Source organism: Talpa europaea, assembly GCF_964194135.1.
Source record: "Talpa europaea genome assembly, chromosome: 6".
NCBI lineage: Eukaryota > Metazoa > Chordata > Mammalia > Eulipotyphla > Talpidae > Talpa > Talpa europaea.
This window is the reverse complement of record NC_140072.1, coordinates 116,051,545-116,074,037: the sequence shown is the minus strand read 5'-3', so window position 1 is coordinate 116,074,037 and position 22,493 is coordinate 116,051,545. Positions and strand designations below refer to the sequence as shown.

The window sequence follows — 22,493 nt, the reverse complement described above, 5'->3', positions numbered from 1 at the left end:
AAAAGTAAATTTTAACATCTAAGATACAACAAAATTGGGAGAAATTTAAGAACAGCTTAGTACTAGATATTTAAGAATGATTTCTAAGCAACCAAATTAAGTGCTGTACTTTCCAACCCACAAATCTCTGGACTTAAGAAACTGAGTTATCTGTTTACTTATAATTACTGGGTATAAGTAGGAGTCACTTGTTTGTGAGAACTAATACACAACACTTTATTCAAATGAGACTGGAATAAAGTATGCATCTCACAGATAGAGACTGACGAAGCTTTTCTCATCTGTTTCTCTAGGTTACATGCTCCTCTGCAGCTCTGGCTGTATTTACACTTAATCATGCAGCTTCAGTTGACAATTTAGAAATATGGAGAAAATGCATGCATCCATTGAAAGCTAGAGTTTCCATTTTCTGAACTTAAAAGAAAATAATCTTATAATACCCACTATTAGCAAAGATGAAGAGAAATGGGCAAAGTAGTAAATTACGGGTAAGAGTACAAACTTTATGAATAGCAATTTGGCAATCAAAGCCTTCAGAACATGCAAACTGTTTGATTGAACAATTTATTTTCTAGCTGTCTATTTATTTACATACCACTGTATATAATTATATATAATTAAGGATATTTGTAAATATTTAGGTACAATGATGTGTCTTGTAATATTTTTAAATAGTGAAAAAAAGGAAAAATGACATTTCTGACAATAAATAAAATATCATACAATGGAAAGCTATGCAGCCATTAAATGAAGTCAAATATATACTTACTGTATGTAATAAGTTTGTGATAAGTGAAAAAGCAAGTTATAAAGCACTATTACAACATGACCAAAATTTTGTTTTAAAAAATTGTGTATATACATATATACATATACATGCCCTGTGAAAATTATTAATGGTGACTACCTCTCAATGGTGGGATTACTGGAGAATTTTATGTTGTGTTATTCTTATGTAAAATAAAGATGCTTAATGAGATCAACAGGTTTTTAAAAGAAAAAACAAATTAAAATCATCAAAATATATTATAATGCTAAAACAACATAATCAAATCAATGAAGTGATTGGGCACAAACTCTGTTTAATGTATTTATTCTAACCAATTAATTTGTACTGCTTCTAATTTCAAATAACTTGTAATATATTTAATGTTAATAAATGGTAAAAAGACTTCAAAAGAAAAACAAATTTCCAAAAATGATTAATTTTTAAAACCATTCTGAAACAATTCGACAAAATGATACAATCATTTAAAACTATATTATGTGGCCTGTGTCTTCACACATGCAAAAATATCACACTGATAAAATAGCTAAAGTATAGTCTAACATCTACCTTTAAACCTTTGTTTTTTCCATTGGTCTTCAGCCTTGTTCCAAATTCCCAGTGAAAGACACACAGGGTATTGCCAGGCATATATTTATTATAGGGAGGGAATGGTAAGGAATAGTCAATGATAAGATATTTTATAAATTTGTAAATTAAACTGCTTTATTTTTTCATTCACCTCTAGAAATAGAAGTAGCAATTTATCAACATTTATGGATAGTTCAGATAATGGCACCTGAAAAGTACAAAAGGTCATTTTTAATGAATATGAAAAAACGTTAACTGTTCAAAACTACTTTCAAGACAAACCCCAAAGAGAATCTACATTCCCACAAAAATTTGCCCACATACGAAAACAAGACAGAAAAAAGGTACCGACGTCATAGTTCTCCAGGTATCTGGCTCGTTCTTCAGGGCTCATTGACACAGACTCCTCCAGGAATTTTTTCAAAGTTGATCCTGATTCTGAGAATATTTAAAAAGATAAAACTGAAAGGTTGGCAGTCTCCCAGTGACTGACATGAAAATTCTAGAAGCGTACTATTTTTTTAGGTAAAACCCTTTCACTCGTAAGTTAGAAATACATGTTGAGATAAAGGATAGGGCTGAGGTTATTTATTGAAGTTTTCTTTATCGACAATAAAAAGAATGGGAAGGATTAATATTTCTTCTAACAGTACATACATTCCTATTATAAAAGAAAAAGGGAAGAAACTGCCTTAATACTTTGAAGGGAAGAACTAGAGCACCACCTACTGCTCAATAAGTTAACTTACTAGTTAAGCAGGAAAAAAATAGCAGCAACGAAAAATGATTTACCGAAGTGCATCTTGTCTTTATTGTTGGCAATAGCATGGATCAGTCCGATTGTTCCACAGGCATTGCTGATTGTTTGTTTCATGAAATATACTGAAGACGTAACATCTTGTCCCTGAGATTTTATTTTTTCTTCCTCTTCTGTTCTGAATACTTCATACTAGTAAAAAAACAAATCAAGAGTCTACATGTAAAAGCTAAAACATTGAGACTGAACCATAAATCTGGAAAAATTCTGTCCAGTAACAGGGACTTGGTTTACATATTATGGCATATCTTAAGGAAATACTGTATTTATACTTTAAGGGAAGGGAGTAAGGTAGATTTACATATTTTGACTTAGAAATCTGCTCATGATTATAGAGCATTTATAGTTCAGTATATATTAAGATAACTCTCACTTATAATTTTAAATTATATATTACATATATATTGAAAAGCCTGAAAAGGTTATACAAAAACTAAAGAAAGATTATCTCTGGGACCCAAAACAAAAATCACTGGAGGATTTTTATTTTCTATTTTTATATACCTATTTTGGCTTTATTACTTTGACAAGAGAAAAAAACAAAAAGAAGTTTAATAACAACATGTATTCCTCCTGCATACATGGGAGACCCAGCATGACTAATTCCTAACATTGCTGTATTGTTAAATTATGTCATTTTTAAGAAATTAGAAGCATACAATAGTTATAACAAACATTCACCATTACCTACAATAACTGGTCATAAAAACAACATGATAAAGTAATGAGTATCAAAAGTCTGAACTCTAACTACCTGCCTGAGCCCACCTCCCAGCTCTGCCAGATTAGGTTTGTAATTTGGCAAATTACAGTCTTTGTGCTCATTTTTCTAACTATAAAACAGAGGTTAAATATAAATAAAGTGGCTAAAAAATAGTGAACAGGAGGAGAAAAGTGGAAAGAAAGTTTTAATGTTTTGCTTATTGTTTTCATATCATTTTCAAATTCCAATAGAGCAGGGACAAATGATAAAGTAGTACAATGACAGTCTGCAGGTCAATCTGGCTTATTGCCTATTTTCATGAGTAAGGTTTCATTTATGTATTGACTATTACTGTTTTCACATGGAAAGGCTAAGCTGAGAAGTTGTAACAGAAACTATAAGGCCTGAAAAATCACAAATATTTACAATTTGGCCCCTTACACAATATGTTTGCTGATCCATGTAGTAAAGAAACAAATAATCATTGCAGAAAACCAGTAAGACCCTGCTTCTAACCACAAATGCATCTATGCTTTAAAACATAATCTTGATTAATGTATTACTAAATCAGGTTTTCAGTAGTATTTTCAGAATTCTGAAACATGAATCCATACATATAAGTTCAAATGATAAAAACTGGAAAGGTTCCATTAGGTCTTAAATTGAAATGTTTATAGAGCCCTACAGCTTAGTTTGCTGTTGTTTAAAATCAGTGTTCCTTGCTGACAAAACAAGATGAAATTTTATGGCCTTTTAAGAGTTAATGTTTAAGAAAAAAATCCTAAAATAATATAAAGTACAGGAAAAAAGGAAGAGCAATTATGGTAGACCAAAATGAAAACACACGATCAAGAGACAACATAAATATCAGAGAGAAGTGAATTTATAGCCTCTTCACCTATGATTCATTGGCTGGTAAAGCACACATTTAAAACTACCTAATTGACTTTATTTAAAGGGTAATGAGGTATCCAGGACAGTTCTTTTGCTATTAGTATGCTTAAGTCATTCACAACTTCGCTTCAGTTTCTAAATTAGAAATCAGAAGACTGAAATACTTTCTATCTCCTAAAACACACACTAGGAATTCTTTGTGTGAATTTATGTCACTTATGACCTAAAATGGAGATTTGTTAAATTGGATGTGGTATCAGAAAGTTACAGGTGCCACTCATAGTCTTTATTTATAGAAGTATAAATATTTATTTATATAAATACTATGGAATTGTGTTCTTCCTACCTACAGGAACATTGAGTTTTTTAACACTAATGATCTACTAAATGAAGAAGTCCTATTGATAAAGAAAATCTGCTTTTGTAATATTGATGACCCAGTAAATGAAGAAGATCAAATTCAATTTATCCTTTTTTAAAAAAGGATGTTTTATTTATTTATGCAAAAATGAACTGGGGTATAGGCAACAGATACAGGGGGATGAGAAGGTTCACCAGTGACAGAGTGGGGAGCAAAACAAGAACAGGCAGATTTACTAAAATATACTGCTAAGGGGAGCAGTCGGCAAGATAGGATAGGTCTGCTGCACCATATGTTAGTTAGCATCCTGGCCTAGGATAGAACTCAGGCTACAGTGGTGATAGTGTGATAACACTGAGACTAACCCCTACACCACCAGGGAGGTCCCCAATTTATTCTTTAAAAAAAAAAAAGGTTGATGATAAAAATCAATGGTATGGCAAATTTCTAAATCAGACCAGAAACTCACATTTGTATCACACCAACTAACAAAGTCTAAGCTTTAAGCAGCTGATTTTTTTTTTTTCATCTTTTTACTGTTCCTTACAGTTGGGGTCCTGGGATAGCTATCAATTAGTTTATTTCAGTAATCAAAATAAAATGATAAAAACTGGAAAGGTTCCATTAGGTCTTAAATTGAAATGTTTATAGAGCCCTACAGCTTAGTTTGCTGTTGTTTAAAATCAGTGTTCCTTGCTGACAAAACAAGATGAAATTTTATGGCCTTTTAAGACAAAGGACAAAGAGAGTAATTTAAGTTTTTGTCCTAACTATTCCAAAAATTTCAGAATAAGCACAACTCATCACATAAAAGTAGGAACTAAATTTAATAATGGATAATCACTAAGAGACTTCAATCTCAGGCCTCCCCGGTGGCGCAGCGGTTGAGCCCTGGGCTGCGAGACTGCCCGCAGCCTCTGCAGCACTGGTTCGATCCCCGGCCGCCGGGCAAGGGTCCCACATGGCGCGCAGACCTCTCCTGCCGCAGACCTCTCCTGCCGCGCCCACTGCGCCCCTCAGCAGTGTATTTCAGTCAGTCTGCCTGTTCTGCTCCCCGCTCTGGCTCTGGTGAATTCTCTAACCCTCCCACGCTTCTGACAGTACCCAGTGCTTGTATAAATAAATAAATCAATCTTAAAAAAAAAGATTTCAAACTCAATTTCTAATATTGTAAACAGCAAATATAAATTTTTCAAAATACTATTATATAATTAAATTTGTTTTGTAGAATGCTTAAGTGAAAGAAAATCTTGAACTGAGGCTAATTAGATATGGCAAAAAGTATTCAGGAATTTCCAGGATTTAGCAAAGTCAAATTCTTAATTGTTATGAGATTTGACTCCATTTATTCCTGGAAAATAAGAGGACAGGAAGCATGGACATGCCAAGTCATCTGTACTTCATTTCTCCCACAACTGCTCAAACATTTACTTCTTTTTTCACAATTACTTTCACATTATTTGACCATGACAGTTAATCCCATCATTTCTAAGTTTAAAAATAAAAACCAGAAGAATATAGACTCAAAACTGTTTTAAAATACTTTAAAAGTTCTAGCTCCATGATATATATCAATATGACATAATTCTAGAAGTAGTGAAATATAGAAATTTGAACTCAAATCTAAACCTCTAAGAATAGCTATTAATAATCCCCAATGCATCCTAAGTCTGCCAATTAAATCATATTTAAGCTTAGTGATTCTCACCCAAATCAGGTTTACTCAGAAAATAATGTAATCTGTGTCATTAGGTAAACCTACCTATTATATATATTGAAAAAAAATTACATATGTACTGAAAAATTGAATATTCTTTACTTATCTATTTCCTGGGACAAGTTTAAGACTATTCTAGTATGTAGCATTTCTAAAGGATAAATGCCAATATGCCATGTCAAAACAAAGTTGAGGAAAACTGTATTTTATAAAAGGTGCAAATTACCCATATTTAAAAGATTAACCCAGGACTTGACTATGAATCTAATTATCAAAATCTGAGTATCACCTCTCTAATTACACTAATTTTTTAACATGTACACATTGCCTAAATTTCCTGATTTCGTCTAAGAACTGGTCTTTAAAGAGGGGCAATTTTTTAACTTAACAATAAAAGAGAACTCCGCATTTACTGGAAATTTTATATCTTACTTAACAATTAGGGGCCTCCCTAGTGGCACAAGGGGTTAAGATGCAACCTATAAAGCTATTCACAGCCACTGCAGCACGAGTTCGATCCCCAGCCAGGGAGCTACCCAAATGGCGCAGCAGACCTTTCCTGACTTGCCCGCTGCTCCCCTCAGCAGTGTATTTCAGTCAATCTGCCTGTTCTGCTCCCCACTCTGTCTATGGTGAATCCTCTCACCCCCCACACCTCTGGCCTATACCCCAGTTCTTTTATACATAAATAAATAAATCTTAAAAAAAAAACACAACAATTACCTTTTCTGTGATAGGGAAGAGAAGTAACACTGCACACACTGGCCTTGGTACCATGCTAAGGAGTTCAGGATCCATTCCATATACATCGACGAACTGCCAATTAGGATGCAGACCTAATTGTTTGAGAAACTGGTGAAAGGAGGGTAAAAATAGTATAGTGTTAACAGGGAAATAATCAACATGTATAATACATGTGTATATCTAATACATAAGAGAGAATGTAAGGTACAAATATTACTGATGTTCAATAAGAATGACATAAAGCAGGCATTCCAGGAAAAGGGTGGGAAGAGATAGTAATTCATTTATATAAATTAACAAACACTTAAAATTCATAACATAGTAAGTAAAACTCCTTTTTTCAAAGTCCATTACTTTAGAACTGAATGCAATAAGCCAGGATTTCACAAAATACAGAAAGTTTGGTTTGTGTTTATTTCACCAAACATAGAAAAGTTGGTTTGGTTGATATTAAGCTCATTTCTCGCACTTGATTTTAAAAGGATACACATCTAAGTTCTAGTAAATCATCATTTAAGTAGAGATAAAGATAGCTTATTCCTCTTACCAAAAATGTTGTCTGTAGTTTACAGAGGGACAGGTAGGTATATATTATATTAATGAGCAAAGAGTATATAAGAATACTATATGGCTGATATACATGGCAAACTACTGGATTCCTGACTTTCAGTACATAGTAAAACCTACTTGACTTCATTGCATCTCATATCTGGCAAAAAAACAAAACAAAAAACAACCTGTAATAAAAGATGGTTGTTTTGAAACTCTTAAGATTTCATTGGAAAATAAAATGTGAGAACTCAATTACTGCAGAAAATAGAATACAAGAATGAAAGTATCAATTTCAAAATAAATTTTTAATATTTGGAAGAAATAAAGCTGATGATTTTCAAAGGTACACAATTACAACGTAAGTTTAAGATGAAGATACATGGGGAAGAATTCATCATTACTTTTAACAGGGGAGCTGTAATTCAAAACTATAATGAGCTATCATCTCACACCCGTGAGAAGGGTACATATTCAAAACAAGACAAAACAAATCACCTGAACAGCAAGTGCTAGAGAGGATGCAGAGAAAGAGGAACCCTATTAAATCTTTGGGGAATAAAGTAGTACAACTATTTTGGAAAGTAATCTGGGTTTGCCTTAAAAACTAAAAATGAGAATACTATATGACTCATCAACCCCACTCTTGGGCATCTATTTGAAGAAAATGAAACCATCAACTGAAAAAAGTATCTGCTCTCTAATGTTTATTGCATCACTATTTACAATATAGCTAGGACAAAGATATAATCTAAGTGCTCACTGATACAGGATTGAATTAAGATGTGGTATATCAACAGAATGGAATACTACTCAGCCCTAAGGAATGAAGAAATGTTGCCTTTTACAGCAAAATGTAAAGAGTTTGTCAAAACGAGAACTATTAGACATTCATGTAACAGATGATTAGACAAAGCAAAATACTTATGAAAACCAGTGGACACTAATAAACAAAGTGAGGTCTCTTTAGTTAAGATGTCAGGAAGGTAAAAGGAACAAAGCAGAGGGGTCTCCCTGGTGGCACAGGGGTTAAAGTCAGCACTATCAAGCTATCGGCAGTCACTGCAGCACAAGTTCAATCCCTGGCCAGAGAGCTAACCCACATGCTGACCTCTCCTGTCTCACCCACTGCTCCCCTCAGCAGTGTATTTCAGTAGATACACCTGTTCTGCTCCCCACTCTGTCTCTGGTGAATCCTCTTACCCCCTCCCTGCTGCCCCCAGGGAGCTACCCACATGGTGCAGCAGATCTCTTCTGACTTGCCAGCTGCTTCCCTCATCAGTGTACTTTGGTCAATCTGCCTATTCTGTTCTCCACAATGTCTCTAGTGAATCCTCACACACACACACACCCACACCTCTGGCCTGTACTCCAGCTCTTGTATGCACAAATAAACAAATCTTTAAAAAAATAAAATAAAATAAAACTGTGTCTAAGGTATTTCTCCTGAAGAATGATCACATGTACTTAGATCAAATAAGATCTTGCAAAACCAATGAAAGCCAAGCCACTTTGCTAAAAAGTGTTATTCTTCTCTCACACAGTCAGGTTCTAAAAGACAAGGACTAAACTGATTCAAGGACTAAACTCTTTATACCTCTATTTCTCTGCCTGCAGAAGCCTTTACCTTCGTGATAACATGGTTGGTCAAAATAAGATTCTAAATGTTTAATAAAAGTTTGCTAAATTGGGCCTCCCTAGTGGTGCAGGCAGTTGAGCTCAGCACTGTGAAGCTGTCCACAGCTTCTGTAGTGCCAGTTCAATCCCCGCCAGCCTCGGGGCAACCCACATGGCGAGCAGACCTCTCCTGTCTCGCCCGCTGCTCCCCTCAGCAGTGTATTTCATTGGTCTGCCTGTTCTGTTCCCCGCTCTGTCTCTGGTGAATCCTCTCACCCTCCCATGCATCTAGCTAATACCCTGGCTCTTGTATAAATAAAATAAATCTTAAAAAAAAAAAAAGTTGGCTAAATCATTCCAACTGTTTCCTTCTCCCTTTTTCACTTTCTCCAAGATTCCTAGTCTATACTGTTCTTAAAATCCAATTCTCTCTAGAAACCAAAAAGGACTAAAATTGACTGCAAAGTCAAAGGAAGGGCATGTGTTTTACTCAACTTTTTAATCCCACTGACTAGTTCTATAACTGGCTGAAGTACAGTTATACTTGTTGAATGAACTAAAAGGTTGACTCTATTTTGATAGAAAAATCTAGTCAACTGTATGTCTATTAACTTATATCTATAACAAATATTTAATAAATATTTGTTTTTATTTATGCCAGGTTAGAGAAGTAGAAAAGATACATTTAGCTCCTAATCTAAAACCAGGCACTCATTTAATAAACTCCAAAAACTACCTGCACAGGATCAATTGCCCTAAAAGGTATATTGTCTATATATATATATATATATATATATATGCATACACACACACACACACACACACATATAGAGAGAGAGAGAAAACTAGGGTAAGAAGATTTTAATTTATTTGCCAATTTTATATATCCCTCAAGCCATATTTTTATAAAGTTATAAGATAGTGCCCATTAACAGAGTCATTTCACGTTTGTGCTGCAAACAAACATTTTAGTGAGAAAGGTGTGGGCAAAGTTAAGTTACTATGAAATGAAGGGCCTTCCTTGTAAACTTAGTGTGTGTCAGTCAAAACTAAGAAGTATAAAAAGCATCACGATCCAAAGAAAGCTAGTGAGAGTGATTAGTATCAAAGGGAGGACATAATAACTAAATAGCCGATCAAATATAAAAATGATCACATTTTCACCAGAATCATACTTTTTCTTTTCTAAACACTAAGTAATAAAATAACACAAAATTCTGACTGATTAGGTCTCTAAATTTTCACAATGGCACCAAAGTGTTGGCCAATCAAGAAAAATACTTAGCAAATTAGAAGATGTATTCATAAAAGATTCTCCATCATTTATCCTAATGTCCAAGGATAAATTTTCCACCAAATAAAGTATATTTTACATTAAATATTTTTAAGAGTGCCATGTGGCAGATAGTTTTAAAGTATCTCACCTTTAGGCAAAGTAGGTTTTATTATATTTTCTGAATGTGACAAAGGAGTCTGAGAGTTGATGTGATTTTTCAAAGGACATTGTTAGAAACCACTAGCAAAGCTGCTCATGCTTTAGTCTTTACTTTTCCAGGTTCATCTTTCACTGCTTACAGTACCTTTTTTGTACCTTTTCTATCTTTTGCCACAATGAACTCTTGGAGTCTCAAAGGGCCTACCACCATCTCTAGGTTTTTGTATACAAACTAGATTTCTCGATCTGAAAACTGTTAGCCTCTGACCCCAATTTATAATGCATTCCTCCTCCTCCTCATTCCCCAAATAACAAATAACAAAAACTTTAATTGTATAAATTTTCAAAAATATAAAAATAAAATTTACTTTCCTTCCAAATTTGTTCTAAAGCCACTTTTTCTATATTTATTGCCCTGCTCCAGACAACAATAGATTCTGCCCTGTTACTAATTTATTTATGATTTGGGTTATGAAATTATACTTACTAATTGCTTGATATTGCTACTGACAGAAGCATGCTAGTAACAATAAGTAGATGCAAAACTAGGAGAATAATAGCTAAATCAGAAAATAACAGTTCTAAAAGCCTGGAAGCTAGCAAAATTAATGTTAGTAGATTAATGTCATAAAACAAACAAAAGTGAAATTATTTAAGTACAGAAGGGAACATTTTATTTTACTACTGAAAACATTTTATGCAGGGACTAAGAAAAAGGGGGGTTTACTTAGTTTCAGGGGTTCAATATGGAGTGACTACAAAACTGAAAACAGAAATGATACGCTAGTCTGCTTTTTAAAAGAAGTGTTGTTGAGGATAGTGCAGTGGTGCTCTACATTCAACACAGATTATTCAGAGTGTAATATATCAGTTCTGGGATGCCTATTTTATGAAGGACAATGACAAAGAGAAGCAGGCTTATAGGATGGTGACTAGGAATGGTAAGGTTTAAGAAGACACCAGAGCTGGAGTATCTGGGCCTGTTCACAGAAGACAAATTAACATCAATAAACCCAGATATTTTCAGTAACACCTTGGAAGTGCAATTAGTTTTACTCTATCTGGGTTCAATGGGAGGACTGAAGACATCTGGAGGAAGTTACAGGAAAGCAGATTTTGTTTCAGTGAAAGAAATTTAACTCTTGCATTATTATATAGTTATTATGGTATTTATTAGACTTTCTCTAAAATAACGAGGTGACATTAAAATATAGAAGACAAAAAAGAAATTGCTATTAAACTGAACAGAGTGATTCAGAGAATGGGTTAGGCATTCAAAGAATGCAGCCCAGCATGAATGGAATAAAGGTGGGCAGTCTCCCCTTATGGGTACAGAGTAAAAAGCTTGAATTGTACTCTAAAGACAAGCAGTGAAGGCAAGGCCATTTTGTATTTTGAATAGTTTACGCAAGTGATGTGATTTGCATTTTTATAAAACCACATTGAGTGTGTATGGAGAATGAATTTTAAAAAGGGGAGAAAAGGGCCTCCCTGGTGGCGCAGCAGTTGAGCGCTGGGTTGCAAAGCTGCCTGCGGCCTCTGCAGCGCCGGTTCGATCCCCGGCTGCTCCCCAGCCACCAGAGGAGGGTCCCACATGGCGCGCAGACCTCTCCTGCAGCCGGCTGCTCCCCTCAGCAGTGTACCTCGGTCCTTCTGCCTGCTCTGCTCCCTGCTCTGACTCTGATGAATTCTCTCACCCTCCCGCGATTCTGACTGTACCCAGTGCTTGTATAAATAAATAAATAAATCTTCAAATAAATAAATAAGTGAAAAGGGGAGAAAAAAGCAGAAATATTGGTTATGAGGCTGCTATAGTTGCTCAACTAATGATGGCTGGTTTGGAATAGATTTTGAAAGGGTCTATAAGAGTTGCACATTAGTTGGAGCTGAAGATTTAAAGAAAATTTAAAATAGCTAACATTCACAGAACGCATGCCTTGTTCCACACACTGTCCTACATACTTTATATGCAGTAGTTTATTTAAACCTTATCAGAACGTTGCAAGATTACAAAAAATTAACAAACTGAGGCATAAAGAAGTCAGGTAAGTACCCGTGGTCTCAGAGCAGAGATTCAAACCCCAGAAAATCAAATCAATACACTGCAGCCTGTCTAAATTAGCTCAGTTGTGAAGAAGAATCAGTTACATGAATTTGGGCATTGGCTAGACGGTGGTGCCCTTGGAATGCTGGAAAGAAATGTGTTTGGAAAGGTGAGAGGGTGCATATCCAGACTTCTTTTTCAGCTATTCAGTAAAAAACAAAACAAAAAAAAAAAACAAAACAATTGGGAAGAGAATGCATGTAGAAACGAAAAGGCGTCTAGGACAAAGATCTGAGGAGCTCCAAAGATGCTGGGAGGAAGTTGATGTAGCAAAGGTGAATCTAGAAGGAGCCAGAGCAATAGGAGGGAGGCCAAGAAAAGATGTTTCAAGAAGGAAGGAGTGGGCTACTCCACCAAATGCTGCCAAAAGGTCACGAAACAGTGACAGAAAAGTGGTCCCTGTGTCTAGCACAGTGGTGATTAGTGAACTTGACAAAAGAAGTTATATGAAATGGTAAAGCCAGAGGCAAGATGGAGAAGAGCACATACAGGAAAAAAACAAAGATAAGGAAGTAGCAACACCTCCTAAGGACAATTCTTGATGGGAAATTAACAAAGAAGGAAAACAGAGAATGGCAGTAGTGAGAGAACTGGGGCAACAAAATGTTTCTCCTGAGATGGCATCTACTAACTAGAGGACTTTATGTATGTCTATGGTAATAATCCAATGATGACCTTTAATGCTTTTTTCTAACTCACAGCAGCCAAGTTAAACATAGTAGCTATGTCAAAGTAAATTTATTTTCCTTTGGACATTACTCATTAAAGCAGGAAATATTTTGTCTCCTCAATAAAATCAAAAACAGGAATATTTCTAGGGGTTTTTCAAACCAAAAATGATTGGTCCCAAAACATAACATATAAAATATGCATAATGTTGCTATGCTACATTCAAGTCACAAAATAATTAATATGAATATCTAATATAAACATTTTCTATCAATTAGCTGATTTAATCCTTTTTTTTTTTTTTTTTTGTGGGACCCTCACCGGCCGCCTGAGAACGAACCGGCGCCGCAGAGGTTGCGGGCAGCCTCGCAGCCCAGCACTCAACTGCTGTGCCACCAGGGGAGGCCCATTAGCTGACTTTATTCTAAGTCCTACCTGAAGCATGACAAAATAGTGTTAGAAGGAATTAAAAGCATATAAATCAACTACAGAAACCACTGCTTCCCTGTCTACTGAAGCACATGGTTAGCAGCTGTCTACCAGTTAGTAATGAGATAGAGAGAGAGAGAGATAGAGATAGATAGATAGATAGATAGATAGATAGATAGATAGATAGATAGATAGATAGATAGATAGAGTGAACATGCTGATCATTCTTATACAAAGTAGGCATCATTAGAGAATAAAACATTATTTGCCCAAACTAGGAGTACAGTAACACAAGCAACTACCAAATGATAACAGAGGAAATAAAAAGAAGCAAAAAGTCTGTGAGTCCATAAGCTGAAGAAATAAGAGAGGGTGGGGACAGATTTCTTGTTGGGGTTTTTAATCTGTGCTAAATTTATTAATTCTCAAAATGCTAAGTCAGTTAGTTAAATTTCCATTCGTTTTCTATTCTCATCTCTGCCACTGAAATGTAGAGACTAAAGAAACACTCTCAAAATTTTTGGTGACAACTAATCAATTTCTTAGATAAGTGCCTATTCTCCCACTACAAACACATCTCTTCTCTTTAATAAATTTAAAATAAATTGAACCACATACCACAGCATGCCAAAAATAATATACAATCATATACTAATAACATCTTTCCTCTGCTTATGTCACCTCAGAATGACCTCTTATCATCATCCAACCTATTATGATAGTCTCCATTACAGTACCCTGTTAATTTTTTTCATTGCATGATACCAACTGCTGGTTACTTGTTTGCTTAATTATTTATTGTCTGTCATCCCACTGAATTGATAAAGCAGGAAATAAAAAAAATTTAACCATTAATTACCAGCTCCTCTAAAGTACCTGATATTCGAAAAGGGCCCCCAAAATATTATTTAATTAATGTGTAAGTGAATGTGATTTACAGTTATCAAGACTACTTAGGAACAAAGTTCATTAGCAGCTGAATCAGAGAATTTAACTTTCCAGCTATCTGAGTTTAAATATTACAACAAATAATGTTATCTAAAAGTAGTGTTGTTCTTTAGTCTGCTGATATGGCTTGTTATACTTATCTGCTTCTGAAATACCAGGATAAACTGCTCTTGGTCATGATATATATTATTTTTTATATATGAGTGTATTTTATTTGCTACTATTTTGTGGAAGATTTTTACATCCATGTTCATAACGGATACTAGTCTGCAGTTTTCTTATTATTGCACATCTGGTCATAATGACCATAAAATGAGCTGAGAAGTGTCCCCCTTCCTCTATTAAATTGGTATTTCTTCCAGAAGTAATCTCTCAAGAGATGGTAAAAAGTCACTTATGAAAAATCAACATTTATTCATGATAAAACTCTCAGCAAACTAGGAAAAAGTAACTTCCTTAGCCTGATAAACAGCATCTACCAAAACCCTACATCTAACATATCTCATGATGAAAGATAAAACATTCTCCCCCGAGACCCAGAAAAATCAAAGGATATCCTTGCTCTCTCCACCCTATTCAACTTTGTATTGAAGGTTCCAACCAGTGCACTAAGAAATAAAAGGCATACACATTGAAAGAGAAACAATAAGAGTCTATTCACAGAGAATATGATTGCCTAAGTAGAAAATTCCACAGTACCCACCAAAAAAAACAAACCATATATATAGAATAAGTGATACAATATACAAAGTCAATGTACAAAAATCAATTGTATTTCTATATATAGCAATAGAAAATTAAAAATTGAAATGTCAAAATAGTATCATGTACAAAACCACCAAAAATCATTACTTAGGTCTAACACAAACAAAATATATGCAACATCTACCTACACACTGAAACTACAAAACATTGTTGAAAGAAATTGAAGAACCAAGTAAATGAGACAGATGTACCATCTTCATGGATTACAAGAGTCAATATTGTTAAAACGTTAATTTTCCCAAAAATAATTTGCTTGATATATCAAAATCACAGCAGAACTTTCTGTAGACATTGAAACGTTGACTCTAAACGTTCTATGAAAATACTAAGTAAATAAAATAGCCTAAGTGATTTGAAAAAGGAACAAAATTGTAGGATTCATACTATTTGATTTCACAACTAAATACACAAATATCATTATCAAAGCAGTATAGTACTCGTGAAAGAGCAGACATTTAAATCAATGGAAACAGAGATACATGACAAACTGATTTCTCGCAGAGAGCATAAAAACAGTTTTGGATTAAATCTGAGAGAAACATGCTTCTTTCCTATGACACTAAATTGGAAGCTGCAAATACTGATTTTCTCAGTGTAAAGATTTGTCAAGAGTCAAAATGTGTTAGGAGAAAATATGAAAAACAAATTTCAGAAAGGGGAAAACTAAAAAGAATTAAGAGCAGTAGAAAGCATCGTCGTAAGAATTATATAAAAGATATGGTTTGAATGTTAAGCTTTGTGCATTTCTAAATTACAAAGATATAATTACTGAGTCCATAACAGTCATTTCAAAAACATACAATACATCTGAAAAAGAAAACAAAAAAGGATTCGATGCAAACATTAAGATAAAGTATTTCTATCTACTTTTTTTGAAATAAAAACTCAACAGGCTTTGAAAACCAAAACCAATTAAGTTCAGTACACCATGATTTGTTATTCCTTGGTGATAAGAAGGGATATTATAGGAAGCAACAGTATCTTATGATAACCTAAGAGAGCAGTGAACAATAAATGACTTATTAAGAATGAAAAACAGGGCCTCCCCGGTGGCTCAGCAGGTTGAGCACAGAGCTGTGAAGCTGTCCACAGCCTCTGCAGCGCAGGTTTGAGTCCCCCGGCTGACCAGGGAGCTACCCACATGGCAGGGCAGACCTCTCCTGATTCGCCCGCTGCTCCCCTCAGCAGTGTATTTCAGTAGATCTGCCTGATCTGTTTCCCACGGTCTCTGGTGAACCCTCTCACCCTCCTGCACCTCTGGCCTGTACCCCAGCTCTTATATAAATAAAAATAAATCTTTAAAAAAAAAATCATATTCTTAAAAAAAAAAGAAAAACAAACAGGCTAAGACCAAAACAGAAAAAACCCACCTAAACAAAAGTTTTCAGTTGGTAGCACTTATTGTTTTCATGGAGTGACTGAGACATGTCCTCTTCTCTGTCCCCAAACCCAACCCTCCAATAGCCATTAGAACTTTCAAGACTGTAGGTGGCAAAGAATGGCGTGGGTCCCATCACACTGAATTTTTTATGGCATAAACTAAATTCCAGTTTGAAGAGACTGGAAGAGAAAGGGGGCGTGGCAGGGAAGAGAAGTGACTGGATGGGGCAGGAGAAGATGATTGGAAGATGATTTCATAGCGCAGGCGGTGGATGAAATTACCAGGACTGGGTGGGCGAGTTTACAAAGCTTGGAGTCAGGTAGTGTAGGCAAATTAGTCACCCACAAGGCACAGGGGTGAGAAATTTATGGAATCGGCACCAGCAGGAGGCAAAGCGATCAGGGAAGACGAGCAGGAATAAAGGGTGACCGCCCCTCAAACCTCAGACCCCAGGACGCGTGATGACCAGGGATGGGGACCCCAGAAAGGGCTGAGGCAGCTCCAGCAGCCAGGTAGGCGGGAGATGGCCGTGCTGGGGGCACAGCCTCCTGAAGCCGAGTAAAAGGGGCCTCCGCGGGATGAAATCCCAGCCGCCCGGGGCGCGCAGAGGTGGAGGCGAGCTGTGATGGCTCTGGGGTCCCGGGCGAAAGACACCTCACTCACCTGGTTGGTGACCTGAAAAGAAAACACAAAACACAATTTAGAGGCTGCCTCGGGAGCAGCAGCGGCAGCCCGGGTCCCTCCGCCCGGCCTGCAGCGTCAGGCCAAGAGAGGCGCCGCGCTAACCTCGGGATTGGCCTCCAGCGGCAGCCAGCGCTGACCCTCCATCGCCGCTCCGCCCGGCCCCGCTCCAGCACTGACAGCCGGCGCTTCCGCCCCCACGCGCCCTGACCTGGGACCGTCCAACTCACAGGGGTGGGGGGGGGAGACTGAAGGAAGCAGGCAAGCTTGACAACACCCTAGCCTCTTTACCATTCTCCTCAGAGTCACATAATAAATGACACATTAAGACGCGATCTAAGAGGAAAGGATAGGAGGCACTTCTCTAGTGAACGAGGAAAAATAATCTGAATCCACAGGCGGCTCCCCTCCCGCTTGGACTCTTCCCTTCCCAGCCGAGCTCTGGTGTACGACGCATGCGCCCCGAGCTGGTCCTTGACCGCGTGCTCGCTGGCGCCCTCCAGTTCCTGCAGGAGCAGCGCGAGGCGCTAGGGGGCGCGTCAGCCGGGCCAAGTCTGCGAGGTTGTAACTGGGTCCCTGCCCATCTGGGGGCCCTAAGGCCGTCTGGGAGTCGTGCCCCAGAAGCGATGTGTACATAAATGCTGTGCTAGCCTTACGGAGTGGGGTGCATTTCTAGCTACCTACACAATTCCGCTGGACAAAAAAATGTCAAGTGCTGTTGTGAATCAGACACTGTAAGTGCTGGGTACACAAAACCGAGCTCGCTAGTGCAGAAAAAGCGGGGGCAGAAGAAAGATCACAATAAAGGGTGATGCATTATGTGAAGGAGGTAGCTGATATGTAAACTGCAAAGAAGAGCAGTTCAAGAGGAGAGGGAGTATCCATAAGGATCCCCAAAAAGGGGGTCAACTGGACTGCACCCATAAGAAATAATAGAGTTAGCCAGGCAGAGAGGAGACTGCTCTAAAAAGGGAAAGTGTGCATTGTGGCTACAAAAATTGCAGAATTGAAAGGCAGTGGTTAGAGGGATATTGGAGAGATAAGCAGGGACAGGTGGGGTCAAGACATCCGGGTTTCATACTAAAAATAGCAGGAAATCATTGAAGGATTTTACACAGGGTTTTCATTGCTGTCATCCGCCAGACTTTAAACTCAAAGAGGAATGCAGCAATGCCTTTTTTTTTCCCCACGTTTCCCCAAGGCCTAACCTAGTACCTGATACATAGTTTATGCTCAATAAATATTTGAGGAATGAATGGAATAATCAGATATACGGAAACACCATTTGTAAATAATGTGGACGATTTGCAAGAGCAAAATAGTGAGATTTCATTAAAGCAGTAGCCATGGAGATATAGGGGCAGTCCCAGATTAAAGAAATATTGTTTTAAGGGAATGTCCTTGAGGGCTGGGGGAATGGACAAATCAGGTAAACAGGACCAATTTTATGGGGTGGATAGAAACTAGACTTTTGGTGGGATAGCCAAATTATAATGCTGTACACCTGAAACCTACATAACATAAGCCAATGTTATTTCCATGAAAATCTTTCAAAAAAAACAAATGGCAAAAAAAGTAAAGTGAAAAAAAGGGAGGGAGAGGTTTATTCCTCTGATGAGCAGGAATTGTCAATAATGACTCCAGGCATTTGACCTGGGTAGCAGCATATATTACTACTCCACCTTATAAAGAGCATTCAGGAAAAAGAAGAGTTGTCAAGTGAGAAAAGATATTTTTATTACACTGAGCTTGCCTTTCTTGGTGAATTTCCTAGTCTTTCACCGGGATATTCTGGCCACTGAATTTCAGCCTCCAAGGGACTTCCAGTCTCTTAGCTCCTTTTTCTCCTTACACAAATGACAGACTGTTGCTATATCCACCCAACTATGACTTGATAAATCTGAAATGTCCAGCTATGATGTGAGGTTGTACTTGTGTAATCACCTGAGTTCCATGTGGGCCTTTCAGTGGCAAGACACGGGCTGCTTTTCAGATGACTTGCTGTCAGAGGAATGGTCTTGCTCCAGAACCCTGAGGTTCTGTACTGTGACTCTCTTGTTAGAACTTGCCCGAAGACACCACATAGCATCCTTGTCCATCATGGACATCTCTAGCACCACTAGATTTGCTAAGACATAGAGCCAAACAGCAAGGTGACTTGCACTCCAGTTTGGACTTGCTGCAGAGCACAATTCTCCTGAGGCACTTACTCAAACTTGCTGCCTTGCATGTCACCCAGTAAATGCGTCACAACTATATTCCCAAGTGTGGCATAAGCTGCCTCTAAGAGACAAAGAAACCCACTGTGTAATCTGCCTCTTCCCTATTAATTGGAATTGCAAGCTCATAACACCTTTCACTTTAGAGAGGTTCTCCTAGCATGTGCCAGACCTTTGGACCCATAAAAACTACATTTATGTAGGAACTATCTAATGTTTACAGGATTTAACCTCCACCCTCTGGCACAGATATACCTAGGGTCATATCAAGGGCAGCCATACTCAAACTTGAATGGCCATGCAAACACCTGGGGAATCAGAAATGCAGATTTTGATTCAGTAAGTCTGAAACGGGACCCACTATTTTACATCATTGATCCCAGTGTTTTAATTCTCCCTTTATCCATATCCTTTGCCAAATAAGAATGAAGTATTTCTCCAAAAAAGGGACAAATAGTGTCAATCCTCATTATTCAAGAATTCTGTATTTTTAATTCACTCACTTGCTAAAATTGATTTGCAATCTCCAAATTCATACTCTTGCGGTACTTTTGTAGTCATTCACAGGCACATACAGAGTGGCAAAAAAAAAAAAAAAAAGAATTCCCATTTGAGTTTGAACAAGTCATTGCTCTGCTTTCTGGTAGCAGCTCTCATACTAGAAACAAGTGTCAGTTTTTGTAGCTTATTTAGTGCCATATTTCTCTGTTCTTTGTCAGTGATTTTGGTGTATTAAATGACTTAAAGCATTGTGCTTTCTTGTTGTTAATTTTATTTATTGTGCATATAAAAACTGGGGCTTAGGCCAGAGGTGCAGGGGCGCAGGAGTGTAGGGTGTGTGTGTGTGTGTGTGTGTGTGTGTGTGTGTGTGTGTGTCTGTATTCACCAGAGACAGAGTGGGGAGCAGAACAGGCGGATATACTGAAATACACGGCTGAGGGGAACAGCAGGAGAGACATGGGTCTGCTGTGCCATATCGGCCAGCAACCTGGCCGGGATCAAACTCAAGCTGCAATGGCTGGTGATAGCTTAACAGCGCTGAGACTTTAACCTCTGCACCACCAGGAAGGCCCCCAATTGTGCTTTCATATGTTCCAAAGCACAAAAAGGCTGTGTTGTGCCTTACAGAGAAGATGTTGAATAAGTTTCTTGAAGCAGGAGTGACAGTGCTGCTGGCCTTGAGTTCAATATCAATAAATCAGCTCTATATATTGAGTGAGATGTCTTTAAACAAAAACAGCAGTAAAACAAGGTTATATATCAATCTATTGATGAAAATGTGACCAGAGGCTTATAGGAACCCAGCGGGCGTTTCCCCTAGGAGCAGTGGTCATGTATTTACTAATTAAGTGTCGGTAGTGATTTTATCCCCCGTAACTTCTACGAATGATGAAAATTAACTGGGTACTTCCCCAGTTCTCCACACTGACTTGTCTTTGTCCTCTCATTCAAAGACTTCTCTCTCATCCTTATAAATATCTTTCTTGTATTCTGAAGGATTTGGTGATTTCTCCAACCTCAAACTGAAACAATCTTTTTATCTATTCAAGACCATCCACACTGCTGGGTCTCCCTGGTGGTGCAGTGGGTAAAGCGCAGCACTTTGAAGCTGTCCACAGCCTCTGCAGCGCGGGTGCGATTCCCGGCTGGCCAGGGAGATAACTACATGGCGTGGAAGACCTCTCCTGCCTTGCCCACTGCTCCCCTCAGCAGTGTCTTCGGTCCATCTGCCTGTTCTGCTCCCCGCTCTCTCTGGTGAATTCTCTCACCCTCCAGCACCTCTGACCTGTACGCCAGTTCTTGTATAAATGAATAAAAATCTTCAAAAAAAAAAAAAAGACCATCCACACTGCTGAAGTATCCACCTTTTAAATGTAAAACAAAGCTTTGTTTGGGTGTTTTGTAAGAAAATAAGGAATTTTGGTCATTTTTTTAAAGATTTATCCATTTATGATTACAAGGACTGGGGTACAGGTCAGAGGTGTGGGAGGTGAGAGGATTCACCAGAGACAGAGTGGGGAACAGAACAGGCAGACTGACTGAAATACACTGCTGAGGGGAGCAGCAGGCAAGTCAGGAGAGGTCTGCTGTTCTGTGTGGGTAGCTTGCTGGCCAGGGATAGAACTCATGCTGCAGAGGCTGCAGACAGCCTCACAGGGCTGCACTCAACTCCTTGGCCTCCAGGGAGGCCCAAATTTTGGTCATTCTTTCAATAATTTATGTTTGCCTTATGGATACAACTTTACAACCCACTGTTCTCACTCCTTGCCAACTTCCCCACCTGGTAACATTGTATTATGCCAAATCACAGCTTACGCTTTTAAAGACATTTTAAATGGCAGTTAAACATTGTAAGTATACAGTCAACAATTCCGTAGAAGTGTTGGACAGCTATGACCAAGTTCATGTGTGTACCTGAGTCACCATTGCTGCCTGGCTCCCTGTATGTCAGAAGTCATCTGATGTCATGTACAGGATAATTTCTGAGATGTTACAGATGGAATTAAAAATAGAATCTAATGTGACAGAATTTTTACATAAGGCTGTCATCACAGTTGCAACCAGCCAGGTTTGCATTTTTGCTTATGCTGCTCATCGATTATCACCACTATCCACCTCCCTTCCCCCATGCACATACATCCTTGAATATCTGCAGTACAACTAGAACATTCAATTAGCACAAGGCAACTAGAAAAGATTTCATTAGGTACACTGCGATTTCTGAACCCCTCGGGAGTTCTCTGAAATTATATTATAAGACTAAATTAAAACCAGAGTTTAAAGTTTTACTTATTAGCTAAGTGATCTTGCTTAGCATTCCTGAACTTCAGTATTTTCATCTTGACAGTGGAGGTAATGTATGATCTAGAGAGCTCTGAGGATTGACTATCATAATGATGATAACAGGATTTGGCATTTATCGAGTACTTACTATGTGAAGGAGCTTTGATTTACATACTGACCTCTTTCCCCCTCTAATAAAAACCCTGGGGCACAAATATTAATAGTCTCATTTTTACAGCCTAGAAAGCTGATGTTCAGAAAGGCTATCTATACTGACATCACACAGCTGAGTGATTAAAAGAGGATTTAGATTTTGACT

General features: G+C 37.6%; 1 protein-coding gene across 1 annotated transcript in view; it reads right to left on the bottom strand.

The window, feature by feature from the left end:
- The window catches only part of UCHL3 (ubiquitin C-terminal hydrolase L3), a gene marked incomplete at its 5' end in the record, with an annotated part of 52,826 nt that extends 35,508 nt beyond the window's left edge, over positions 1 to 17,318 (bottom strand). Inside the window, 5 exons of the mRNA XM_084234478.1 lie at positions 1,710 to 1,795; positions 2,150 to 2,306; positions 6,573 to 6,701; positions 17,154 to 17,165; positions 17,277 to 17,318. Of these exons, the coding sequence (XP_084090604.1) occupies positions 1,710 to 1,795; positions 2,150 to 2,306; positions 6,573 to 6,701; positions 17,154 to 17,165; positions 17,277 to 17,318 (426 nt within the window). The remainder of the gene's footprint in view (positions 1 to 1,709; positions 1,796 to 2,149; positions 2,307 to 6,572; positions 6,702 to 17,153; positions 17,166 to 17,276) is intronic.
- Positions 17,319 to 22,493: the final 5,175 nt, after the last annotated feature.